The 24,778-nt window shown below is 34.9% G+C and overlaps 1 protein-coding gene across 2 annotated transcripts; it reads right to left on the bottom strand.

Moving 5' to 3' along the window:
• On the bottom strand, positions 1–20,710 carry LOC143252580 (ras-related protein Rab-32-like). Of its 2 annotated transcripts, none has more exons than XM_076504926.1 (6): positions 20,516–20,710; positions 11,264–11,389; positions 7,913–7,991; positions 7,298–7,479; positions 3,793–3,936; positions 1–2,164 (listed from the first exon to the last, which is right to left on the bottom strand). In XM_076504926.1, exons 1-6 carry the CDS (start codon positions 20,549–20,551, stop codon positions 2,054–2,056), a joined length of 678 nt encoding a protein of 225 aa, XP_076361041.1. In that variant the 5' UTR covers positions 20,552–20,710; the 3' UTR covers positions 1–2,053. The 2 variants fall into 2 exon arrangements, with proteins under 2 accessions (XP_076361041.1, XP_076361042.1); XM_076504927.1 differs by lacking the exon at positions 20,516–20,710 and adding an exon at positions 19,335–19,353.
• Between the last annotated feature and the right edge of the window lie 4,068 nt (positions 20,711–24,778).

Genomic DNA, 24,778 nt, shown 5'->3' with positions numbered 1-24,778 from the left:
TTTAATATTTATTAATCATTTATTATAGCAATTGTTCATTTCAATTCTACATATTAAACAATGTTATAAAATCTTGTTATAACTGATGCTTGCTTCTTAATAGGAACTGTACAATTATTTTTACGAATAAGTCTTTAACTACAGGTTTAAACACATTTAATTATACTTTATTGTTATGTTCTAAATACCCGTGATATTCTATTTTTTTCTGAAACGTAATTCACATGAACACTGAAAATTACAAATTTCAAAGGGTTTTAAATACTTGTCTTACGTAAAGTAACCAAGAAAAAATAACTTATTTTTATGAGATTATTATTTAAAAAGCAACCTATCTATAGTTTAACGAATATTTTCATGCTTAATATGATAAAAACAACCACCGTTCTATTGTTCTGGCTTCAATGTCGTTGATACTTCTGATCTTGCAACACGTCTTTGTCGTATCCATGTTTATATGACATTTGATTCCTAGTGGAAGTGGTAATGTTATATATGATTTCGAGGGTAAAACGCTGATGATGTATTAAAGTTCGAGAGTAATGTGCTGATATTATATGTGCTGACGTTATATATCAAACATTCATATCCATTTTTTCTCTACTTTATAATCTAACACAATCTACTCAGTCTTATTGTGGCGGCACTTTTTAGTTTCTCAAAACTTTGATGTCTTTGCTCTATTTATCCTTAATTTTACAGATAATTCAAGGGTTTACAGAGGAAGGACGGAATAAAATTATCCGTTTCGTAAAGACGTGTACAGAACGTGGTGCCACACGTGCAAAACTTCAAATATCACAATTTTTCATTAGTTAGTTATTTTGTTGTTGTTTTTTTCTGTTATATTTAAGCACAGAATTATAGAGCGGGCTGTCTGTGCTCTTTTCACCGCAGGTATCGAAACCCGGTTTCTAGCGTTTTACGTCCGCTTCTACTTTAGTTTAATAATCGACTATCATAATTTTGACATTATAAATGGGAACTGGTATAATATTTCAAGATTTCTCTAATCATTTTATTCAATTATTATATATATATATATATATAAGCACACATGATTAGGAGAGACAAATGGAGATGCACATTACTTTATAAACACTCAAAAGCGAATATTTCTGAATTTACTGTGCTTAACATGTAAACGATTTTTAACGTTATTTTTTCTTTCAACTCAATGCTACCTTTTACACAAAATGAATTATTTAGATTGCATATCTGTTATCGTGGTTATATATTTTTTAATGTCTAAACCAGTGTTTCCCAACCTTTTCTCGCTTAATACACTCTTACATATAGTGGAAGGAGATCTTAAAAATAACAGTATCTTGCTAGCATATCGCGGTTTTCCGGCTGGGAAACACTGGTCTAAACTGTTAAAGCTTTGCCTAATGTATTGATATTAATTTTAAGCGGTTGACGTTAACACTTTTGATTCTTTATCACGTGTAAATCATATATGAGTTTACTCGTTAGGTTACAGAGCACTTCAGTGTTAATGCATTTATCTTATCGAACATATTTCAGTTATATTTTGTCAGATTTTTTATATGTGTCTTATTGGCTGTGTGAAATTCCTTTAACCTCTTTTTGTTCAGGCTTTACTTGAATTTCTGGCAATTAAATTTACCTTTTATAAAAAAAAAAAAAACGTTTAAACTAATTTATCTTACACATAATAACTCACAAGTAAGAATTTTAACTCTCTCATTTTATTATCTGCTATTAAATAAATTTGATTCTTGTTTCTAAGGCTTGATGACTGATTGTTGATTTATAATAATTTTTATGTCTTTGTCTTCTCAGTCTATGTAATACATGCCAGCTTTCTGTGTCAATTTTCAAACGAATATTTACATCTTTGACCTTTTCAGTTCAATGCTAATCATTTAAGTTTCCTTCCAATATATAATTCTGTTTTATTATCTTTTACCATCTTTGAAACGTTATAGCTTAAACCTTTTAGCTTTACCGTCCCATTTTATTCCTCATACTTTGTTCTTATAAATCTATTGCTATAAGCAATAAAAAATGTCTGTATTCTCTGACTCTATTAGCAACACTTGCGATCTTTGGAAATGTGATGAGAATTTTGATAGTGTTCCAAGACAATGTTGTTTCTCACAGCTTCTTCAGCCATCAGCGACTTCTGATTGGCCAAAACCTAAGGAAGAGCAAAAACATCTGGAACATATGTCACAATAAATTGACATAAATTAATCAGAGAATGAAACAAAAACGTAGTAAACTTCTACAGCCTAAAACTCCTGTCTCGTGCAGATCATGGGATAGCTCAATTTGAAATTTAAAACAGCTGTAGTATTACCAGCCTTACGTCACTAAATAAATAACTTAAGCAATATTTTGTATCAGCCAGGCATTCCTAATTACAAAATTATATCAGTTATCAAAAGTTTGAAAAGAATTAGTTAATAATGACATCTTACTAAAAATAAATCCAACATCGATATAGCTAATTAAATATGCTATTCTTAGGTCATTCTTGTAAATGTTAGAATGCGCTGTTTCTCTAATTAGATATTCTAGCTGTAAACAATATTTCACAAGGTTCAGCTAACTCAGGATATCTACATACAAATTAAAATAAAACTAACTTTAATTGAACATAAAATTATTTCTTTTACTAATAGACGTAGCGCGTATGCTATTTTCTGTCAATGCGCCATCTACTCCATGGCACCACGAACAAACATCCGTAACAAAATTAACATTTTAGCTATTTCATATTTACACAATTATAAAAATAATTGTGATATGTGCAACAGTCATTTCTTTATAATAGAATATAATTTTAAACAAAAGTTCTCTTCTCACTACAAGAACACGACTTTCATTAGTCTTGCACCTGAGGGTTTGATTATATCTTTACTGATATGATTTTTAAATGCAGCACTGAGAATCTGGCATTGTTAAAAAACTATTATTTTTGCCCATAAAGGAAGCACTTTTAATTATAAAAACATTACAGTTTATATCAGTAAAATTTAACAAAATGTTTAGCTTCGTACATTGAATCATTTTGAGATAATAAGTTGTATATGACTAAAGACCATAATATTTTTTTGAAGAAAATGTCACTTTTTAATGACGTATGGGGGCGTTTTTGCTAGTATTTTTAATAACAGTGTTTGTTTTTGAATTTCGAGCAAAGATACATGGGAGCAATCTGCGATAGCCGTCCCTAATTTAGCAGTGTAAGACTAAAGGGAAGGCAGCTGGTCATCACCACCCACCTCCAACTCTTGGGCTACGCTTTTACCAACGAGTAGTGGGATTGACCGTCACATTAAGACACCCTCACAACTGAAAGAGCAATCATGTTTAGTGTGAGAGGAATTCGAACCCACGCCCCTCGGATTGCAAGTCGAGTGCCTTAACCACCAGGCCGTGCCAGTATATTTGAATATATTTATACACGTATTTATTTATTGCAGTTTCATGCTTATTTTGTATATAACGCCCCCACGGCTGAAAGAACGAGCATGTTTGGCGTGATGGGAATTTGAACCCGCGACCCTCACATTACAAGTCATACGCTTTAACCCACCTGGCCATCCCGGGCCTTTTTAATAAGAAAATGGAAAAGCTCTAAGCTTTGGTTTGTTAGAAACGTGTATAAAAACGATGAAATCTCCAAAAGGTGTACAGGAACGTTTCATAAGTGACTAAGTTCTATCACTTTTATCTTTTAGTTGTTTAAACATTTACAATTCAGTTGAAGAAAAACAAACAGTCTTCCTAAAACGTTGACAAATGGATAAACTGACATACCTTTGACACAAGAAATCTTGCAGCGTCCTCTATGTTGATATTATTTTTAGCTGATGTCAGGAACCACCCAATAAAACCATTGTCTTGGCAGAATTGATCCATGAGGGCAGGATTATTCACGACTCCTACTTTTGGCATATCACACTAATATATGATAAAGATAATATGTTATTAGGTCCCAGCGTATATTTAAACGTACTTAAATATACAGGAAGAGACAAAGCCTTTTCATGTAGGATATGATACAGTTTAATTACCCTGAAACAATACAATAACTATGTTGTTTTAAATTGTCATTGTGATATTTTCTTTACTACCAGCTCTTCCATATGTACTTTGCCTCACTCTGGATGGTTGAATAATATGCTTTAAAAAAAACCAAAAAAACCAGCCACGTGTATTATCTTAAAACTTGAATATTTAGACTTCAAACAGACGTTATTTACATAATTGAAATTTATGTGAAATATATCATCAATTATGTTCTAGAAGAATCCGTTATAGTCTAATTCTGGAATGTGGACCCATTGGTTTTTAAACACAATTTTCTAAACTGTTTAGGTAACAAGTTGATTGTAGTTTCGTGACTTCATTAGGCACAATAATATCAGTTAGTTCCACTAATTATTGCTGGAATACTCTGGGTATCTTACGTATAAAATAAATTATTTTATTGCATTTTTGTCGGTTTTTACACGACAAATATAAAACAATTCACTCATTATGACGCAATCTGTTGAGCCCACCCATAGAAAAGTAAATTAGTAGGTTGAAGGTTAAAATAACTGATAATGTGTTAGAAAATATGTCAGTCAAGTTTAACCTTGATAAACATTTATAAGAAAATATACTGCAGTTAATAGCATAAAGAACAGTTTGAAACTAACTTGTAAATGAATACAGACAGTTTAAACATAAACTTACTTAATAAACATTTGAAAAACCTTGTTTAATATTAACAATATAATGAAATGTAGTTTATAATCAACCCTTGTTTACTAACAGAACAGAAAACAGTTTATAATCAACCCTTGTTTACTAACAGAACAGAAAACAGTTTATAATCAACCCTTGTTTACTAATAGAACAGAAGACAGTTTATAATCAACCCTTGTTTACTAACAGAACAGAAGACAGTTTATAATCAACCCTTATTTACTAACAGAACAGAAGACAGTTTATAATCAACCCTTGTTTACTAACAGAACAGAAAACAGTTTATAACCAACCCTTGTTTACTAACAGAACAGAAAACAGTTTATAATTAACCCTTGTTTACTAACAGAACAGAAGACAGTTTATAACCAACCCTTGTTTACTAACAGAACAGAAAACAGTTTATAATCAACTCTTGTTTACTAACAGAACAGAAAACAGTTTATAATCAACCCTTGTTTACTAACAGAACAGAAGACAATTTATAACCAACCCTTGTTTACTAACAGAACAGAAAACAGTTTATAATCAACCCTTGTTTACTAACAGAACAGAAAACAGTTTATAATCAACCCTTGTTTACTAACAGAACAGAAGACAGTTTATAGCCAACCCTTGTTTACTAACAGAAGAGAAAACAGTTTATAATCAACCCTTGTTTACTAACAGAACAGAAGACAGTTTATAACCAACCCTTGTTTCCAACAGAACAGAAGACAGATTATAATCAACCCTTGTTCACTAACAGAACAGAAGAGAGTTTATAATCAACCCTTGTTTACTAACAGAACAGAAGACAATTTATAATCAACTCTGTTTCTACAATCTAATGTCAACGTGAAGAATAACAGAAGAGATATTGTAATGAACAGACCTTTTCGTGTCGTTTGTTCTTACTAAGTAGTAACCTATATTTAACTAAGCGTAGGCAGCTAGCTACACCTTTCCATGCGTTTCTTTGTGTTCACTAATGACTTATATATAATTAGTGAAGTGTAGACAATGAATTCCAACCTTCTGAAGCTAGCTACTTCATTCCCTGACGTTTCTTGTTCTTCATTACTGTTCTATATTTAATGGAACAAGTTTAACCTGAATTCCAACCTGCCTGAAGTTTCTCCTTTCTTACCGTTTATCGTTGTTCTACAACGTGTATTTCAAGTAATGGGTGGAGTAACACGGAGTTTTCCTCTCCGATACAGTTTTATTGTAATTTTTGAATATCAGACTCAGTCAATAAACACCAACTGTTAGGTAACACTTTTTTATGAGCATGTATATATAATTTTCGATTTCGTTTCTAGGCTTCTACAGTTTTAAGTAAGGAAACCTTATAATTTATTAATACTGCAAGTTAGTTTAATCTTTACTAATTTTTAACCCAGGTAAGAAGTAGCAAGTTCTGCAACTAAGTTTTCAGTCTTAGCTGTAATGCTTTATTGAGGACAGTAAAGCTTTAAACGCAACGTAATGTCCACAATTTATAGTTGGTATGATATGTAGGGGTTTAATGTCATTTATGTAATAGGCCAGAGTTCAAACATCGGGTGTCACCGTGCATGTGTGTGTGTGGCAGTTCTGGTTTTCGTGATTAGGCTTAACACTTGTTTTTTTTATTTTAGTACAAAACTAAACAACAGATCATCTCCTCTCTACTGCAGGGAATCGTGCCCTCCTTTTTCTCCCGTATTTTAACTTCGAAAATACGTAAAACTTACCGTTGTTTGCTTTGGAATTTCGCGCAATGTTACACGAGAGCTACCTGCGCTAGCCATCCCTAATATAGCAGTACAAGACTAGAGGGATGGCAGCTATTCATCACCAACCACAACGCCAACTCTTGAGCTACTCTTTTACCAACGAATAGTGGGATTGACCGTCACATTATAATGCCCCCACGGCTGAAAGGGCGAGCATGCTTGGCGCGACGGGGATTTGAATCCGCGACCTTTAGATTACGAGTCGAACGCCTTAACTCACCTGGCCATGCCGACTTTACTTACCGTTGACTAACCGAGAAACATGCTTCATGCATACACCGACAGTGTTTAGTGTTATGTTCAGGTTTCTATCTTACTTGGATTATCATCATTTGAGTTTTCAAAATGCAAGCCTCCAGGGGAATAAATTGTGTTTTTATCTCCAATAGAAACACTTACAGATAACAAAAGATAAAGTTTAGCTGTTACACCCTAAACTCAGATTACTAACTTAACGTCTTAGTTTAGTTTTTCGATTACACATCATTAACAACAAGTCCAGCACCAAATATCCGTGGTATTTCAATCAATAAAAAGACTTCACAGTCACGGGTACAAGTACCTACCTTTATCTTGAAGGGAAGGGGGGGAGAACACTCTTCCTTTCCTCTTGCCGGCTGCGTGAGGCCTACTAGCACCACCGATCACCATATATCTATAAACTAACCTTGTCTACCAAAAAAAACAGGGCACAGCAATTCCGTCAAAATAACATTCTGTGCCAGAAGAACACAGAACACGGCAATTCCATTAAACTAACCTTGTTTACTGGAGGAGCACAGGACACGAAAATTTTCCGTCAAACTAACCTTGTTTGCGAGAAGAACACAGGGCACGACACTTCCATTTGCTAGATGGACTTTGTTGTTCAGGTCGTTTTTCCATTTCATGACAGCTTCAAACGTCGCTGTTCTTGTGACATCAAAAACGATGAAGGCTCCTACTGCTTCCTTGTAGTAAACTCTTGTCATGTTGCCAAACCTCTCTTGCCCTTCACAAATATAACACATTTCGTTTCCGTGTATACTACTTTATTTATTATTTTAGGTGTAATTTTTTAGAGTAAAGTAGTAAAATATTCCATAAAAACTAAATCCAAAGCATAAGCTTTGTAAAAAAAAAAAAAATCGGTATCTTCTCTGACTTGCCATTATTTTTATTTTAGGTTAAATCAAACTAAGATACTGGTCGGTCACTGTAGTAACGTGGTACAATTAACACGCAATGCACACTTGGTTCATTCACCATCGAACTACAAGTAATCTACTTTTTGATTGGATACATCAGTACATATTTTGCCTTGTCAATTTCACACTACCATGATAAGTATGTGCCACCCAAGGTTTTATAATATTAAAAGAAATGAAGATAAAAAACGGCAATGTAACCAAAGTTCATGTAGAGTGTTGAAATGATAAATTTACCTGCAATATCCCATAACTGAAGTCGAATCAGCGTGTTGGAATCCCAGTTGAGAACCTTTAAAGCAAAGTCGACTCCAATCTGGAGAAACTTTAAGGAACGAAAGTAACTAGAATTTCTATTTTATAAAAAAATAAAAAAATAGATATACATATATATATACATATATTTTACAGATATATATATATACACATATATTTTACAGATGTATATATATATACATACATATATTTTACAACTCAGCAAAAATATTCCAAATAAGTTTTGAACATGTGACGTTTTTTACTCTTCGAATCCCCCCCCCTCGCCAGTAGCACGGTGCTATGTTTGTGGACTTACAATGCCAGGTACTGGGCATTGATACTAGTGTTGGGCAAGAAAACGTAGTGAGTATGGATGAGGACACACACGCACACGTCATTCATGTATTTCAGCAGTGTGCAGTGTGAACGTGTACACGAGATGTTAAATCATCATGGCTTACGTAATCTGAAAAGAAGAAAGAAGACAGACTGTAGTTTCGATACAATAATATAATTGCGATTAACATTAATCAGCAGTATCATAAATGTGACATTAGAACATCTCAGAAGTATTCCAGTGCCAGAAAGTGTTGGAAAACTTTCCCTCTTAGATTGCACGTGTCCCACAATACAGCAACATTACATCTGGTTGAAAGAGAAAATAGATGACAACCCATTTTTTTGGATTTCAATACTGGGTTTAGAACTTCTAAATATGGGTAAGCCTCTCTTTGTTTTACTTGTAAAGGTTGTATCGTTCTTCTTCTAATGAATTTAAATTACATGAACCTTACTGTTGTTGTTATTCCAACTTCATGTTGTATTCAGAGAATGAGTAATTAACTAAACTGGAATAAACGAGAACTGTCCGGAAAGTTCGTGGCCCAACCTAAACAGAAAAAAAAATCCAGCAACTTGAATGTGTGATTTTCTTCTGAAAAATATTAAATTTAAACCTTTTTATGACTATACAACACGTAACATATAACTTAGAGGACTTATTGTGCGTGTTGAGGAAATAATTTAGTAGTGTTAAACATCATGCAGAAGGTTGAACTTCGTGAAATGATAAAATATTTTGTTGAAAAGAAAATGAGAAGTTTGCCAGGACATAGAAGCAACGTTGGAAGAGGGCGCTTCGGCACATTCAAGAGTAAAGAAGTGGTGTCCTGCATGGTAGAGAATCATGTAAGGACGATCCAAAGTCAGGTAAGACCTCGACATCAACCACAACAGAAACTGTAGATAAAACTATATATGTAAAAACGGCTAGTTTGGGTTGAAAAAAAATTTATGTCGAGGAGTGAACGACGTTTCGACCTTCTTCGGTCATTGTCATGAATAACGTTAGTACCAGATGGTTGTCACCTGAGCAGGAACGGGTCCTAGTTGTTGAAAGCTAACGACGACTCGAAATATTTTAGTAGATTCATAGCAGTGGAAGAAACGTCAGTTCACCACCCAAAAACAAAGTTATGAAGCTTGCAATGGAAACACCTAAGTTCACCCACCTCTGCTGAAAAGGTTATGGCATCAACATTTTGTTCCCAAGGGAGTTTTACTAGTTAGTTATAAATAAGGAATCAAACCTTTACAACATATTGCTTTGAATCTTTAAGCAACAATCTGCGTCAATAAATAAAAGAAAAGAAAAGTGGATTACTCTTTCATCAGGTTAATGTGTTATTTCATCATGATGGCCCGGCAGAGCCATGATTAAGGTACTCGTAATCTGAGGGTCGTAAGTTCGAATCCCCGCCACAGCAAACATGCTCGCCCTTTAAGCCGTGCGGGTGTTATAATGTGACGGTCAGTCCCATTATTCGTTGGAAAAAGAGTAGCCCAAGGGTTGGTGGTGATGACTAGCTGCCTTCCCTCTAGTCTTACACTGCTAACTTATGGACGGCTAGTGCAGATAAACCTCTTGTATCTTTGCGCAAAATTCAAAACAAACAAACAAACAAACCATTATGATAATGTATTTTTCCATCAGGACAATATGTTCTTCATTAAAATAATGAGTTATTCCATAATGATAATGTGTTTTTCCATCAGAACAATATGCTCTTCATTAAGACAATGAATTATTTCATAATTATAATGTGTTTTTCCATCAGGACAATGTGTTCTTCATTAGGACAATGTTCTCTTCCATCAGGACAACAATGCAGTATCTCACAAATCGCGTGTTGCTTTGAATACGATCTACGATGTTGGCTTCAGATTATTCACCCTCCCTAATCACCAGATTTAATTCCAAATACTTTTTTTCTTCTTTAATCTTAAACTATTTCTGAAAGGTCACAATATTACATTGTAATGATGACCTCATAGGTACCATTAACTAATAGATTGAAGATAGAGAAGAAGGGTTGTTTCAGAAGTGTTTAAAGGCCTAAGAGCATCGCTGGTGTGAGAGTATAGGCTAAGGAGGAGGTTATGTTGAAAAATAAATCATAATTGAACCACTGCCTCTTTTTTCCCATAGGTTGGGCTACGAACTTTCTAGACAACCCTCGTAACCATGTTCAAATCTTTATGTAAGTAATTCCAAATGATCGATAAATAGGCAGTTATTACTTGGTCTCTTAACAATTAACTCTCCACATATGTGTATTGAACGTTTGTATTCCCTTATGAAATTAGCTCACTCAATGATTTATCATCTGAGTCACGACAAAAACAATGCATTCTATAAACATATCTACAACCTTCTGGAAACATACGTAAATTAAATACCAAGATAAAAAGAATATGGGCGCAGTATTATAACCACATTAATACTCCCTGGCAGTAAACCTGGTGGCATATTATCTATTAACAATGCATTTACTCTTAAATATTAAGTATGCACTGGTACACGAAGAGAACATAACACGCGAGAGAAACAATATCTTTCAATTTACTTTGCAAGATACCCGCTTGTACTTTATTTCAAATTAGCTGAAGTGCCAGTCACCTGGACGGAAATTATGTAAATTTGTGATATAATGAAAGTTGATTTTAGGACAAGAAAAGTTGCTTTCCTTATACGTAATTATCAAAAACGTCCATAAAAATTGCAAAAAATATGAAACCCCAAGTTTGCACGTATCTCTGCGTGGACCCAGTAAACATTCGTGCCAGATATAGTGAAGACCCATCTAAAGTGGACGAAATACAGGTACAAAATTCCCATAAAAACCGAAAAATACAGTACATAGAATTTATATGAATCTCCATACCACTTTTGGTGAATATCCGTTCACACCTTGCTAAATAGTTACATGGACGTACAACGTATATCTATATATATATATTAGCTGATAATATACAAGACAAAAAGGATACTGTTGCTCGGTAGTGTTGAGAGAAAAACTGGTGCACGTAGCGTTTGATGATACTGGTTTTCCCGGTTCCAAGTTCTCCAATTACCAGAATCTTGTACAGATACTCTCGACGTGCAGAAGTGCTATTCTGTGACACAAAAACAGAAGCTTTATGCATATTTCAGTAACAGAAATAAGCTTTTTCAGAAAGTATGTTCCAGTGGAGATTGGTATTCAAATCATTATTTCAAGAAGTGTTTAGCGTGAAATATAACACTGCATAATATTTCACTTCAAGTTACATGGATTTAAAAAAATTAAGGCCCCGCAACACAGAAGTTTACTCGTTGTACGAACTGTTATTGAATCGTATAACGCGTTCGATGTGGTTCGGACTTGTGACTGAAATTGACATAATAAACAGCTGAATCAAAAGAGAAAAAAACATTTTATATACCAACTCGAGTACCCGCCTCCTGAACGGACACAACCTAAATTTATGATTATTGAAATGTTATCTTAGGACATAAAAAGATGCTTTTTTTATACGCGATTGCAAAACACGTAAAACCTAATATTTATACCTAGAGCCCGCATGAACCTAATGAACCTCAATACCAATTTCGATAAACATTCATCCACACTCTGCGGATTAATTAAATGGGCATACATTAGAAAAAAAAACAAACATTATATTTATGTGAATAAAATGTCCATTTTGAATTTTTGTTCTGAATGTAGCAAATTTGTAATATTAGAAATGCGTAAAGCAAGTCGTTTTCTACTCATATTTCGTGTGCATTAAATCTATTTAGTGTTTTAGTACTGAATTAGGTCAGATTGCTCTTTGTGACAAGCGATCAAACTAATAGTTCCAGTTCTGATGTCATGTTAAAATACCAGTCGATCTTTGCACGCATTAATAACTTAGGCCCGGCATGGCCAGGTGGGATAAGGCGTTTGACTCGTAATCCGAGGGTCGCGGGTTCAAATCTCCGTCGCACCAAACATGCTCGTCCTTTCAGTCATGGGGGCTTTATAATGTGACAGTCAATCCCACTATCCGTTGGTAAAAGAGTAGCCCAAAAGTTGGCGGTGGGTGGTGATGACTAGTTGCCTTCCCTCTAGTCTTACACTGTTAAGTTAGGGATGGCAAGTACAGATAGCCCTCGTGTAATTTTGCGTGAAATTCAAAACAAACAATTAATAATTTATACTCGGACAACCTCAACACTATGTAGGGTACTAGTCTAAATTCATACACCTTCACAAAGCAAAGCTCACACGCAACAGACGGAAAAATATTGGGCTATTTTACTCATCGTTTCTTGGGCTGTAGGTTTTTAGTTACCAAGAGCATAATGCTTATTTTGTTACGAAAAAAAAAACCAAAACGGTTTACTTTACTCACATGTGCTGTGATACGTTTCAAGTTCCTTGGCTAACAATTGAACATCACCCGTAGGGGCTCTGTCAACATTAATTACTTACAATGATGAATTCTTGAGATATCAGTTGACTTCGGTTCATTCAAGCTTGTGACTATCGTTGCAAGGGCGTTCACACAAGCACGTTCGCAAGAGGAACGAGATAAGCGTAACTATTCTAGTCTTGTCATTTTAAAAGTTGAACTTTCGAAACGAGACTGAAGCGAATTTTCTTTCAAGTTCTGTACAAAAATCATTTTTTTCATTAACTCGTATCAAATAGCTGTTGTGGTCTTGTTTTTGCTCAATGAAAAAAAATTAATTTGTCTAAATCTTTGTTTAACGATCCACGCTAGTACAGCGGTATGCCTATAGGATTTACAACGCTAGAATCAAGGGTTCGATTCCCATTGCTGGGCTCAGCAAATAGCCCGATGTGGCTTTGCTATAAGAAAAACACATCTTTGTTTAAGTAGGAAAATGAAGACATCGAAAAGGCGTAGAATGTCTTATTATATAAACTTTTATTTTATTTCTTGAAATAGAATATTTTGTTGAACACTTGGAAACACTATGGTTGAGTCAGGGGAAAATGTTGCTGACATTTTATTAGAAAAGCAATTCTTTCCATGTGTTAAAATATTTGTTCAGAACTCATGAATAGTTGAAATATGTTTGTTTTTGAATTTCGCGTAAAGCTACACGAGGGCTATCTGCGCTAGCCATCCCTAACTTAGCAGTGTAAGACTAGAGAGAAGGCAGCTAGTCATCGCCACCCACTGCAAAAGTTTGGGCTACTCTTTTACCAACGAAAAGGGGAAATTGGCTGTTAAATTATAACACCTCCACGTTTAAAAGTGCGAGCACGTTTGGTGTGATAGGGATTCGAACCCGCGACCCTCAGACTACGAGTCGAGCGCCATAACCACCTGGCCATGCCGGGCCTTGAAGTATGGGTGTATACTAAATTCTCCAGACAGAGAATGCTGAAAGAATTTTTTTGCTAAGAATATTTTAAGCTGAATATCGACTAAATATCATTTTCTTTCATTTGTTTTTATTGCCACTTGGTTGAAGAGTTAGCATGTTGCTTTGTCTGCCTATGTATGCCCTTGCGCTTATAATGTAATGTCTCTTTCATTTTGACGTTCGGGAATATGTATTGCGAATTATATTTCCTTAGTATATACCTGACCTCTGCGTATTCAAACTAAACACCTTTGAATGGTGATTATTTATTGCACGGACTGTAAATGACAGATTTATCTGAAAAGGGAATTAGAATTTTTATCTTAATCGGCACCTAACCTGTCAGATGAGAAATCCCTAAGTTTCAAGTATAGCCATCCCTAATTTGAACTATTGCGTGCTTCTTATTAAGCACGAAGGTACACAGAGGACGTCTGTGCTCTGCCCACTGTTGGTTGCGAAACCCGGGTTCTAGTAGTATAAGTCCGCAAACATATCACTGTGTCATTGGGAGGGGGCGGAGGCTAAACCTATTGACCAGAGGGAAGGCAATGAACCAGCAGGACTTGTTTCCACATGGAGTTTCTGAAGCTCTTTAAACCGAATAAAGGGACTGACACCACTTTTATAACGCGCTCACAGCTGAAAGTGCGGAAGAAGTTTATTGGCCTCACGTCTCGTACACTGGACTATTTGATCCGCAGCCGAAAACGCATTAACTAACCATAATACCAAACCCGGTCTTAGAAAAAGGTAAAGCGACACCTTGTTGGCGTGTGAAACACTCTACATGTAAAGTGGTATCAGTAATGCATTTCCGACTATTTAAAGGGACCATATTCGAGTAACTTTTAAAATATGTTCCGATATATTTTATTTTTTACGTTTAAATATAAGTGAGGGATAAAAGAAGAAAAAGTTTGTAAAAACACAAACGTGAAGTGTAAAAAGAAGGGGAAAAAGTTCAACATCCAGAAAATACGTATAATTTGGTTTAGAAAAAGCAAACGTTTAATAATTAGTTCTGAAAACAGCAACATTAATCAAGCGTTAGTGTTAATATTTTAATTTAGTAACATGAAATGTTTTAAGTGTTACATACAGTAACATGTTATGCGTTAACTTTAAAATTTTAGTTTCTAAAATCACGGTTAGTTTTAACTATAGAACTCGGATCTGTGATTGGACATAATTTTAATTCCCCGTTAACTATCGAATTTGCATATTTGGACTTAACACTTGCTGTACGTCTACCTATCTTCTTCATCATATTTGTTAACAATATGTCTCTCAATGATCCAAATCATGGATACTCGTCACAGTTAGCTGATGTAGTTGTCTAGATAAATGCTCCCACACCATCAATAGCAGCTACAAATATACAACCACGACTAAATAGAATAAGTGAATACTGTCAGAAATATAGAATTAAAAAATATACCAAAAACCCAACTAGTGGTTTTTACAAAATGAACCAAACACAGTAAAAAACAGCCAGAGTTATACATGAACCACTTCTTCAAGCTGCTACATCCACCATATTTCTATGATTAACATATGATTCAAAATTAACATGGACAAACCACCTAAATAATATTAAAACCAAACTCTGGCAAAGAACAAACTATGCTAGGAGTCTAACTGGTAGAAACAGTAAAGCAACAACTGATAACATATTATAAAACTACAAAACATACATCCGACCTGCAAGCGACTGTGCAGCCTCAACATGGATAAAGGTAACACGAAATATAGTACAAACCAAACTACAAAAACACAAAACACATTACTCACAACAGCATATAAAGTCCACAGAACTACATTTTCTGATTTCATGCATAAATATTCAAATACAGAAACAGTAACAGACAGACTCCTACGTAGCACACTAAATTATTTCGAGAAGAACTGGAGAAGTAATGATTTATAATGTGAACTTGACATATATAGTCTACATAACGATGACAGATCTAAGTACTTACTTCAAGAGAATATATATATATATCTAAGAACTAAAAACAGGCCAAATAATTAGTAGACAAAATCCCACAATGGTTATAGACTTAATTAAAAACATTGTAGGATAAATGACATTTGAAAGATGCTATAGAACTGTTTATGAGAAACAGTATCTCTACATGAATATATTTGTAAACAATACACGGATATTGTCCTTAGAAAGGCTGCGGTTTGCACTGACTCTCATATAGCATATATAAATACATTTAACAGAAACTGTGTATCAATGTACAGGAAGAAAAGGTCGATGAACCAACCTGACCATCTTGGATCTTTATAACCAAATCCAGACAAGATAGAGAAAGAGAACCAAAATTTCACATAAAGATACGAATTCCGTATAGGGCACTTCTCCCCAAATTTGATCTAGATCTACATTTTGAATCACTTTAAAACATTTTTTTTAATATAATGAGGAGATAGGGCATTTTTTGTGGTTTTGGGTTAATAACTCTGTAAAGTGTGATCTTGTTCATACCAAATTTCCTGGACACATTAAGACTGAGACTTCTCATCACACTACATAACATGATCCGGATCGTTGGTCATTCCGGATCTTAGAAGGATTTTCTGAGTTTTCGAAAGTGATATTTGACGTTATCCATTATAAACACTTGCAAGTTTTCGAAATTGCAATCTGCCTAAATATATCATTTTAATACTGTGTTAAAAAACTGTTTCGTTTTGCATATCCCTTTCACAAATACCTTTTTTCAATTTTAACTTGTACTGTAGAAAATATGTAAGTGACGTCATCATTTAAATTTCACTAAATCAAGAAGAAGAAATTAATACAAAATCTTAAGTATAAATAAAAATTGTTTACATTTTTTTACAGAAGTTTGTTATTCAAATCACCTCCCCGGCATGGCCAGATGGTTAGGGCGCTCGACCCGCAATCTGATGGTCGCGAGTTGGAATTCCCGTCACACCAAACTTACTCGCACTTTCAGCCATGGGGGGCGTAATAATGTGACGGTAATCCCACTGTTCGTTGGTAAAAGAGTAGCCCAAGAGTTGGTGGTGGGTGATGACGATTAGCTGCCTTCCCTCTAGTCTTATACCGCTAAATTAGGGACGGCTAATGCAGATAGCCCTCTTGTGGCTTTGTGCGAAATTTGAGAAACAAAACCAAAAGATCAAATCACGTATAAAACTAATTCATGTTTTAATGAGAACTTTGTCTCACGTTGAAACGGTTGAGTTGACGAGATAACGTTAACACTTTTAGAAAGTACAACTCCCAGCTGATCGTAAATCAACGCTTATAACTAGTATTACGTTCTGCATGAAAAACAAAGTAGATATTCATTTCTACTGGAGGAGTTCCATTAGGTTCGAGGATTTGCAAAAGTGGTGGTCTGGACCAAACGTTCGTCTTATTAATTGATCATAATGCATAAATTTTCAACACAGTTTCGTCTAAAGTTGAGTAAAAGATATGTGTGATGAATGTTAGGATTAAGTATCCTATTTACCAATGTCTTGTTAAGCTTCTATTCGTTGTTATTTAGACTTTAAAAGATTATCTGAACTCACATCCAATCGCCTTTATTAAAAGTCCAAGTTCTGGGTTCAGATACCCAATGATGAAATGCTTTTTTCAACTTATTTAAGACGGCCCGGCATGGCCAAGCGCGTAAGGCGTGCGACTCGTAATCCGAGGGTCGCGGGTTCGAACCCGCGTCGCGCCAAACATGCTCGTCCTCCCAGCCGTGGAGGCGTTATAATGTGACAGTCAATCCCACTATTCGTTGGTAGAAGAGTAGCCCAAGAGTTGGCGATGGGTGGTGATGACTAGCTGCCTTCCCTCTAGTCTTACACTGCTAAATTAGGGACGGCTAGCACAGATAGCCCTACGAGTAGCTTTGTGCAAAATTCCAAAAAACAATCAAACAAACAAACTTATTTAAGAGACTCAGCTTTATCCACTATTGGTTTTGAATGCTGGCATCTTAGCTGAGGATCCTTTATCACCCAACCACAGTGTTTCTACCTCATTAGTTATTTTTTCAATGTTTCAACACACGCACAAAATTGAAGTACAAAATATCCATATCTTTGCTGAAACGAACACCAAATCTTGATTCGTGAAATAAACTTAATCTTGACTTTCTTAAATGCAATCTTTTGTACGATAAGTTGGTTCACATGAGATCGAATTTAAATAAAAAAGATATATTGAGGCGCTGAGTACATAGAATCTATAGTACCTCCCTTGCTCAATAAAAAAAACACTATATTTAGTGTTTTGTACGCAGAAATCAAGATGACGTTTTGTTTGCTTGTTTCCTCATGCATTCTTAACGAACACCAAATTTTACTACGCTTGCGCCTACAATTTTTTGACACTATAAAGAAGCTCGTGTCTGGGATTTTAACACTGTTGGTTACGAGTCTCGACAATTTTAACACGAGTGTCTGATGCCATATGTATACAATGGTAAACAAAGCTTAACCGTTAAAAACCTGTGTCTTTATCAACCAAACCAGGAACACCACAGACTGAGCTGATGGAGGTTACCATATTTAGAAATCGCAACTCCATGATACCACACAAGTTTCGTTATGTAAAGACACTGTACGATTATAAAACTGCTTTATCCAAACTGTCTATATACGTACTATTTCCAAGATGTATTTAGTCGGTGGATGTGATAGTAGATCATTGCTAGACTGAACAGACAAAAATAATTAAGGTAATAATATTTTTCTTTCAGTGAAACCACCTCAGGCTATGTGCTATGTTCACCGAGGGGAAAAATATAATCCCTAATCTTATCGTTGTAAATCCGAATACTTACAGTTGTCCTACCGGAGATACAAGTGGTGTTTTGTTTAGTTTACTATTGACCTATAGCCACAGAGCTCTAAGTTTGGTTACTTTTGAGCTTAGCTTATAACTTAGAATCTATTTAAAATAAAGCTTATAAATATATGTTATGCTTATTCAAATACGTATAAACATATGTATATTACGTAAACACACGCTAATTTACATACGTATATACGTAACATATATATGTAAATATAAACACCTATAAATATACATTTAAGCCAAATATAAACTTAAAATATACACATCAATCAAATTTAACAGATACATCATCCTTTGTTCGTGAAATAAACTTAGTTTAGACTTTTAAATCCGTCCTTTTGTATGAACATGAAAACTATTACAAATATCTTTACACGTCGTTCCAGATTTTTTTTTTAAATTCATATTCTTCTTTGGGTATAGACGAAAGTTTAGAGTCTCAACTGTTTAAGGGACCTGAGTCTAGATACCACAGCCCCCGCAATAAGCCAGCCCTGGGCTCACACTTGATGATTTAGAAAGCAAAGGCTCTCTTTCTCAACTCCCTTTTTTTGTCTTTTCGGGTGTTCGATGTAGTTACGAAACAAACAAACAAAAAACATTGACTCTTCAAGAAGTTAGCACACAAGACCATGTACTAAAGTTGTAATAATTTTCAAACAAGACCCTAAACTCGAGCGTGTTCGAGTAGATCCTGAAGAAGAACAGCGAACTATTCGAAAGCGCTCGAGTTTTGGATCTAGTTTGAAAACCATTACTACAATATTATAGTTATATTACTATTACTATACGTCAGGCCCACACGTCTAAGTATTTAAATGCACTCATAACCAGTTATAGGATGATATAAAGCACTTTACCATTTTAACTGGAAATGTTTATCAGTGGTTGTCCTCGAACCTCTTGCATGTTCTGCTTTTAATAAATATGTGGTTTTCTTGTCTATAAACCAGGGGGCACTAACACGTGACTTTGTGCGCGTTCTCATAGTACGTAAAAACAAAGTATTCAGCCTAAGTACGTTCATGTGTGTTTTCAGTTACTACATTAGGCATGTCTGTTTAACACACGGCAAAACACGAAATATATTTCGTTAACAGACGACAGCAAATACGTAATTGGTATACTTTAAATTGACAAATGAATCAAAAATTAGCCATCCCTAATTTAGTAGTGTAAGACAAGAGGAAAGGCAGTTAGTCATCACTACCCACCGCCAACTCTTGGGCTACTCTTTTACCAACGAATAGTGAGATTGTCTGTCACATTATAACATCCCCATGGCTGAAAGGGCGAGCATATTTGGTGCGACGGGGATTCTAACCCGCCAAGTAAATAAACAAAATTTGTTGTTCAGAACAATATCTGTTACCAGAAAGAACAAAACTTCTAACAAAGAACAATAGTATGACACTGTTCCCATGGTTACTAAGTGATCCCACATATTTCTAAATTTTACTGTCATATGTTTATAGATATTTGCATCCTCAGTATGAAAGAACTCGCGAAATAAGTTAAGCTTCTATTTGTAATTACTTGTGTTTTTTTTACTATTTTGATATACATTTAAATACATTAAGCTTTTAAAAACTGAGGTTCATACAATGTTCGAAAATCATAAACCGTGAAAAGTCAGAATGAAGGACATTTTTCCAGCTCTTCTTCCAATCACAACGTTTTTGTAAAATATGGTAAATCACAGCTTTAGAACATCAAGAATGAAGTGCAGAAGTATGTCGCAAGTCCTAGTGAAGAAGTGGAAACTATCCTCACGACGTTAAGTGCTTGAAATAATTCGTTATCAGTACTATAATTTTAGCTATATATTGCTAATCACGGACATTAAATATTGATATTTACTATATTAATGCCAGATGAGCCAAATACGGTTATTAGTTAGTAGCAAAAAAATCTTTAGGGATGTTATTTTAAAAAAATCATTAACCTTTACTTAGCCTAACGATGTTATTTTAGTATGGTTACTTTTATTGTTACTAAGTCCCTAAAGACTGCAAGTGAGATAATAATTGTGTAGACTTACCACTTCTGCAGGCTGATTCATACGATTAGGTGCCATGATATACTTTTTGTATTTAACACAAAATATATTAATATTATGGAATTAATAGTTACTTTCGACGAGCTATTGTGATCCTGTAGCTAATTTTATGAAACACCACCAGGGAAGTAAGGAGCACGCGCGAATCTCACTAGACACTTGAGCGTACCTAACCAGGTGGTTACGTAACAACGACAAGAAGCTTCGAGTGATAAAGCGAAACTTCTTACACTGTGAGTCCAAAGGCCAGTAATTAATACTGTTGTTTTCAGATAAAGGTTATCTACACTATTGTATAACTGACGTTATTGCAAGATTTTTGACGTTAACAGCAGCATGAAACAAACCATTGAAATTAAGGTTTTCGCAAAATATGAGAATTACTGGATGAAAAGAAGAAAACGACAAGTTTCTTCCTTAGAAGAAAATATATTTTTAAACCGAAGGCTATTTTACTCATGACAGGAACAAGCTATTTGTATGTCATGCAATTCATATCTTAGTTTAACTTTGGAACAGGTCCTGGTATAATTTAGGAACAGGTTTCATATTCTTCTTAAATTTGTCGAACTATATTAAGAAATAAAAGAAAAAATAACCACACATTTATATTACATATAATGCAGGTGTCTGTCTCTCTATGTACCCGTAAAACGCTCACACAAAGACTGCTATTAGATACACGTATCTCACGTGACTAACTTAGCTCAAGCTATTAGTAGACGCAAAGAAACGCTTGCTGAGGCTTAACTTTGATTTCAAACGCGTGTGTGTTGTGTTGTGTTGTTACATAATGTTCTGTAGGAACAAATCTTATGACTACAGTTGCTAAAGGAGCAGCGCTTAATAAATTTGTATTCAACATAAGTACGCCACATGACAAAGTACCATGTAGCGAATGGAAAACTTTATTCAACACAGGTATGTCACGTGATAAACAAAACGCCAAGTAGCTCATAGAAACAACCATTGAACACCAACGTGTCAGAAAATTAACTGGATACGATGACCAAGTGACAAGCCGAGCTTCAATAACAGACATCTACAACAAGAACATATAAATTAGCCTTTATGTACCACGCCATACAACAGAAATGATGACGTACAAAAGATAGTCGCACGTGTTTGACGTGGACAGTAAAACAAGCAACGACATGGTACACATACTCGAGTATTTTCCACATCTTAATTCCATCAAACACTTTATATATCTTTATAATAGTATTTTACGTGATACTGTGTAACGCATTACAGTACCCTCAAGTTATCATATTGTTATTTTTTCTTATTGACTTTAATCAAGTGTTGTCTTGTGGTTATCGTGCCCTTGTCTCCAAATTGCACTTCGAATTTTGGAGGTGTGAGTAGCGGTCACTCAAGAGGAATTCAAACATGCTCGCCCTTTCATCCGTAAGAGCGTTATAATGTTATAGTCAATTCCAATATTCGATGGCAAAAGAGTAACCCAAGAGTCGGCGGTTGGTGGTGACGACTAGTTTCCTTCCCTCTAGTCTTACACTGTTAAATTAGGGACGGCCAGCTCAAATAGCCCTTTTGTAGCTTTGCGCGAAATTCAAAACAAGCAAGCTATCCATATCTACAAACTGGAAAATACAAAAAAGAAAGCTATAATCACCCGCAAGAGAGAAATAATTATATCGTCAACAATCAAAGAAGTTGTTTGGCCAAAATGTTGGCCAGGAAATTGTTCTTTCCTTACGATAGTCTTGTATTTTCAGACTCCTTTATGCTAGTCCCACATGTATTGGTTATTACCTCTTAGTGGGACAGCGATAAGTTCCACGGACTTACGAAGTTAAAATCCAAGAATAGATTCTCCGAAGTCGACACGACAAATATCCCGAAGTGGTGAACAGCGGTATGTCTGAGGGCGTGTACCAGTAAAAATCGGATTTCGATATTTATAGTGGGCAGAACACAGATAGCCCTTGTGTAGCTTTGTGATTAATTACAAACAACAACTAAAATAAAGAAAGAAACAAACAAAATTTTGTTTTTCGTGTAACTTACTGATAAGTTCACAAAAATTCATTTTTTACATGTGTTTCATATTACGGGTTAATAACGAATTCCTTGTTGTTGTTTCGTTAAGTTTATGTCAGTAATATGATAACTGACATCACGAGAAATATATATATATTAATTAGTAGCAACGTCTAACATGAAAGCTGTCTTTAAAATAAAATGTTTTCGTGTTAGGTACTCGCGGTTACTTTTAGCAGTGAAGTATTGAGTATCTTTTCTCTGTAGATAATTTTGCGGCATTTTTATATTACAGCGATATAGCCAGAGTAGTGTTTTAGGCTATATTTTTAATCAAGACACGTGTATTGTTGTTTCGCCAGAGGGAAGTTTGACATAATATGATAGATGTGGCTTAACGACTAGAACCTTCTAAAAATTTAGGAAGCGATTTGTCTAGTATAAAATTCGATTTAAGGTAGAGTAGGTGATGTTTGATTTGTGAATCTGTTATTGTAGGTGATCTGATTGCTTATTTAGTTAGCGAATTTATTTTTTAAGTTGTATGTTACTACCAGACAGTCGATCAGTTTGTTCAGTTTTATGAGTATTGAGTTTGTTTTATCGAATCACTACAAACAGGAGAAGTGCCATAGATAGAAGAGATAATTAGTAAGTAATTTAGTGTTTAGCATTATTTGTAAAGATATCTTAATACGTGAAACTTGTTGAATTTGTAAGTGTAATTATTATTAAGTGAACTGGACTTTGAATTATTCTTTGTACCGAACGATTCGAAATAACCCAACGAATAATATAAATATCTAAAGCAATGTTCAAATTAGTTGTTTCGAATCAACTTCCAAGACATAATTTTTCTTCCTTTTTAATTTTCAATTGATTTATTCATATAGGCTTCTGATGCAAATATATGAAGCTCATTAAAAGTGGGATCTGATACTAAAAATAATTTACTCTTGTATACCCAGTAGTTACGTCATTATGCAATGAGAAGTAATTCTTGATGACGAGAAACCCATTGAAATAAAAATGTATCTCAGAACGGCTGGTTCGGATATTAACACTATTAACATTGTTCTCTACTTATCAATAAAAGTTATTGATCTTGAGACAGGGTTATCTGCGCTAGCCGTCCCTGATCTAGCAGTGTAAAACTAGAGGAGAGGCAGGTAGTTATCACCACCACCGCCAACTCTTGGGCCACTCTTTTATCAACGAATAGTGGGATTGACCGTCACCTTATAACGCCCCCACGGCTGAAAGAGCAAGCATGTTTGGTACGACGGGGATTCAAACCCTCGATCCTCATGTTACGGGTCAGAACGTCTTAACCCACCTGGTCATGCCGGATCCCGTTGAAATGGTCTTGTTTCAGTTGCTTTCTTTCTTTCTTTGTTCTCTATCGTAGATAATGTCTATTTTGCCTGAGAGGATATGACAGTAGTATTAAGTATCCAAGTTAAAAGAATTAGCACTGTAATATCCTTTGCTGGACGATTTAAAGTTGTCAAAACAAACAATATAGTCAATTAATTTTGTGAGAGAACAAAGGTCATAAGGTGACATTGTTGGCTGCACAAAGAAAGCGAATTTACCTTTTGAACTTATGCACGTTTTCTTGAACTAGTTCAAGAAGGAGATCGTCCAGTGAAGACTTACACCTGTATCATTATGTTTGGTTCTACAAAAATCAATTCTGAGATAAAGAAACCTATTGGACTAAGCACAGGCTGGTAGAAACAACTATCCTTATGTGTGAACACGTGCACTGTTTTTATACTCATTGAAAGGTAAAGATTGTTTTCATTTTTACCAGTTTTTCAGGGCTACTCTTTTACCAACGAATAGTGGGATTGACCGTGACATTATAGCGCTCCCACAGCTGAAAGGTTGAGCATGTTTGGTGTGACGGGAATTCGAACTCGCGACCCTCGGATTACGAGTCGAGGTGTCTTAACCACCTGGCTATGCCGGACCGGTTTGTAGTTTAAGTAGGCTTATGTGTATTAGAGTATAACGTGTTTTTAAACGGTGTTTTAGGCTTGTACGTTGTGAGATAAAAGGATTTTAATAGTTTCTGGTAGACTGCGGGAGACTTAATTATAATTGTTTTTGCAACATTTTAGTTTCGCTCAAGCAAACGTCGTCAAAACTTACGGAACAGGTTGGTTCAGTCAAAAAATACTTGTTGAAAATGTTATGAATAATTGGATTAAACACATAATTTTAAAGGAAAATTGG

Source organism: Tachypleus tridentatus, chromosome 6, assembly GCF_004210375.1.
Source record: "Tachypleus tridentatus isolate NWPU-2018 chromosome 6, ASM421037v1, whole genome shotgun sequence".
Classification (NCBI taxonomy): Eukaryota; Metazoa; Arthropoda; class Merostomata; order Xiphosura; family Limulidae; genus Tachypleus; species Tachypleus tridentatus.
Note: the sequence above shows the minus strand (reverse complement) of the source record. Positions and strands in the feature narration are given on the sequence as shown.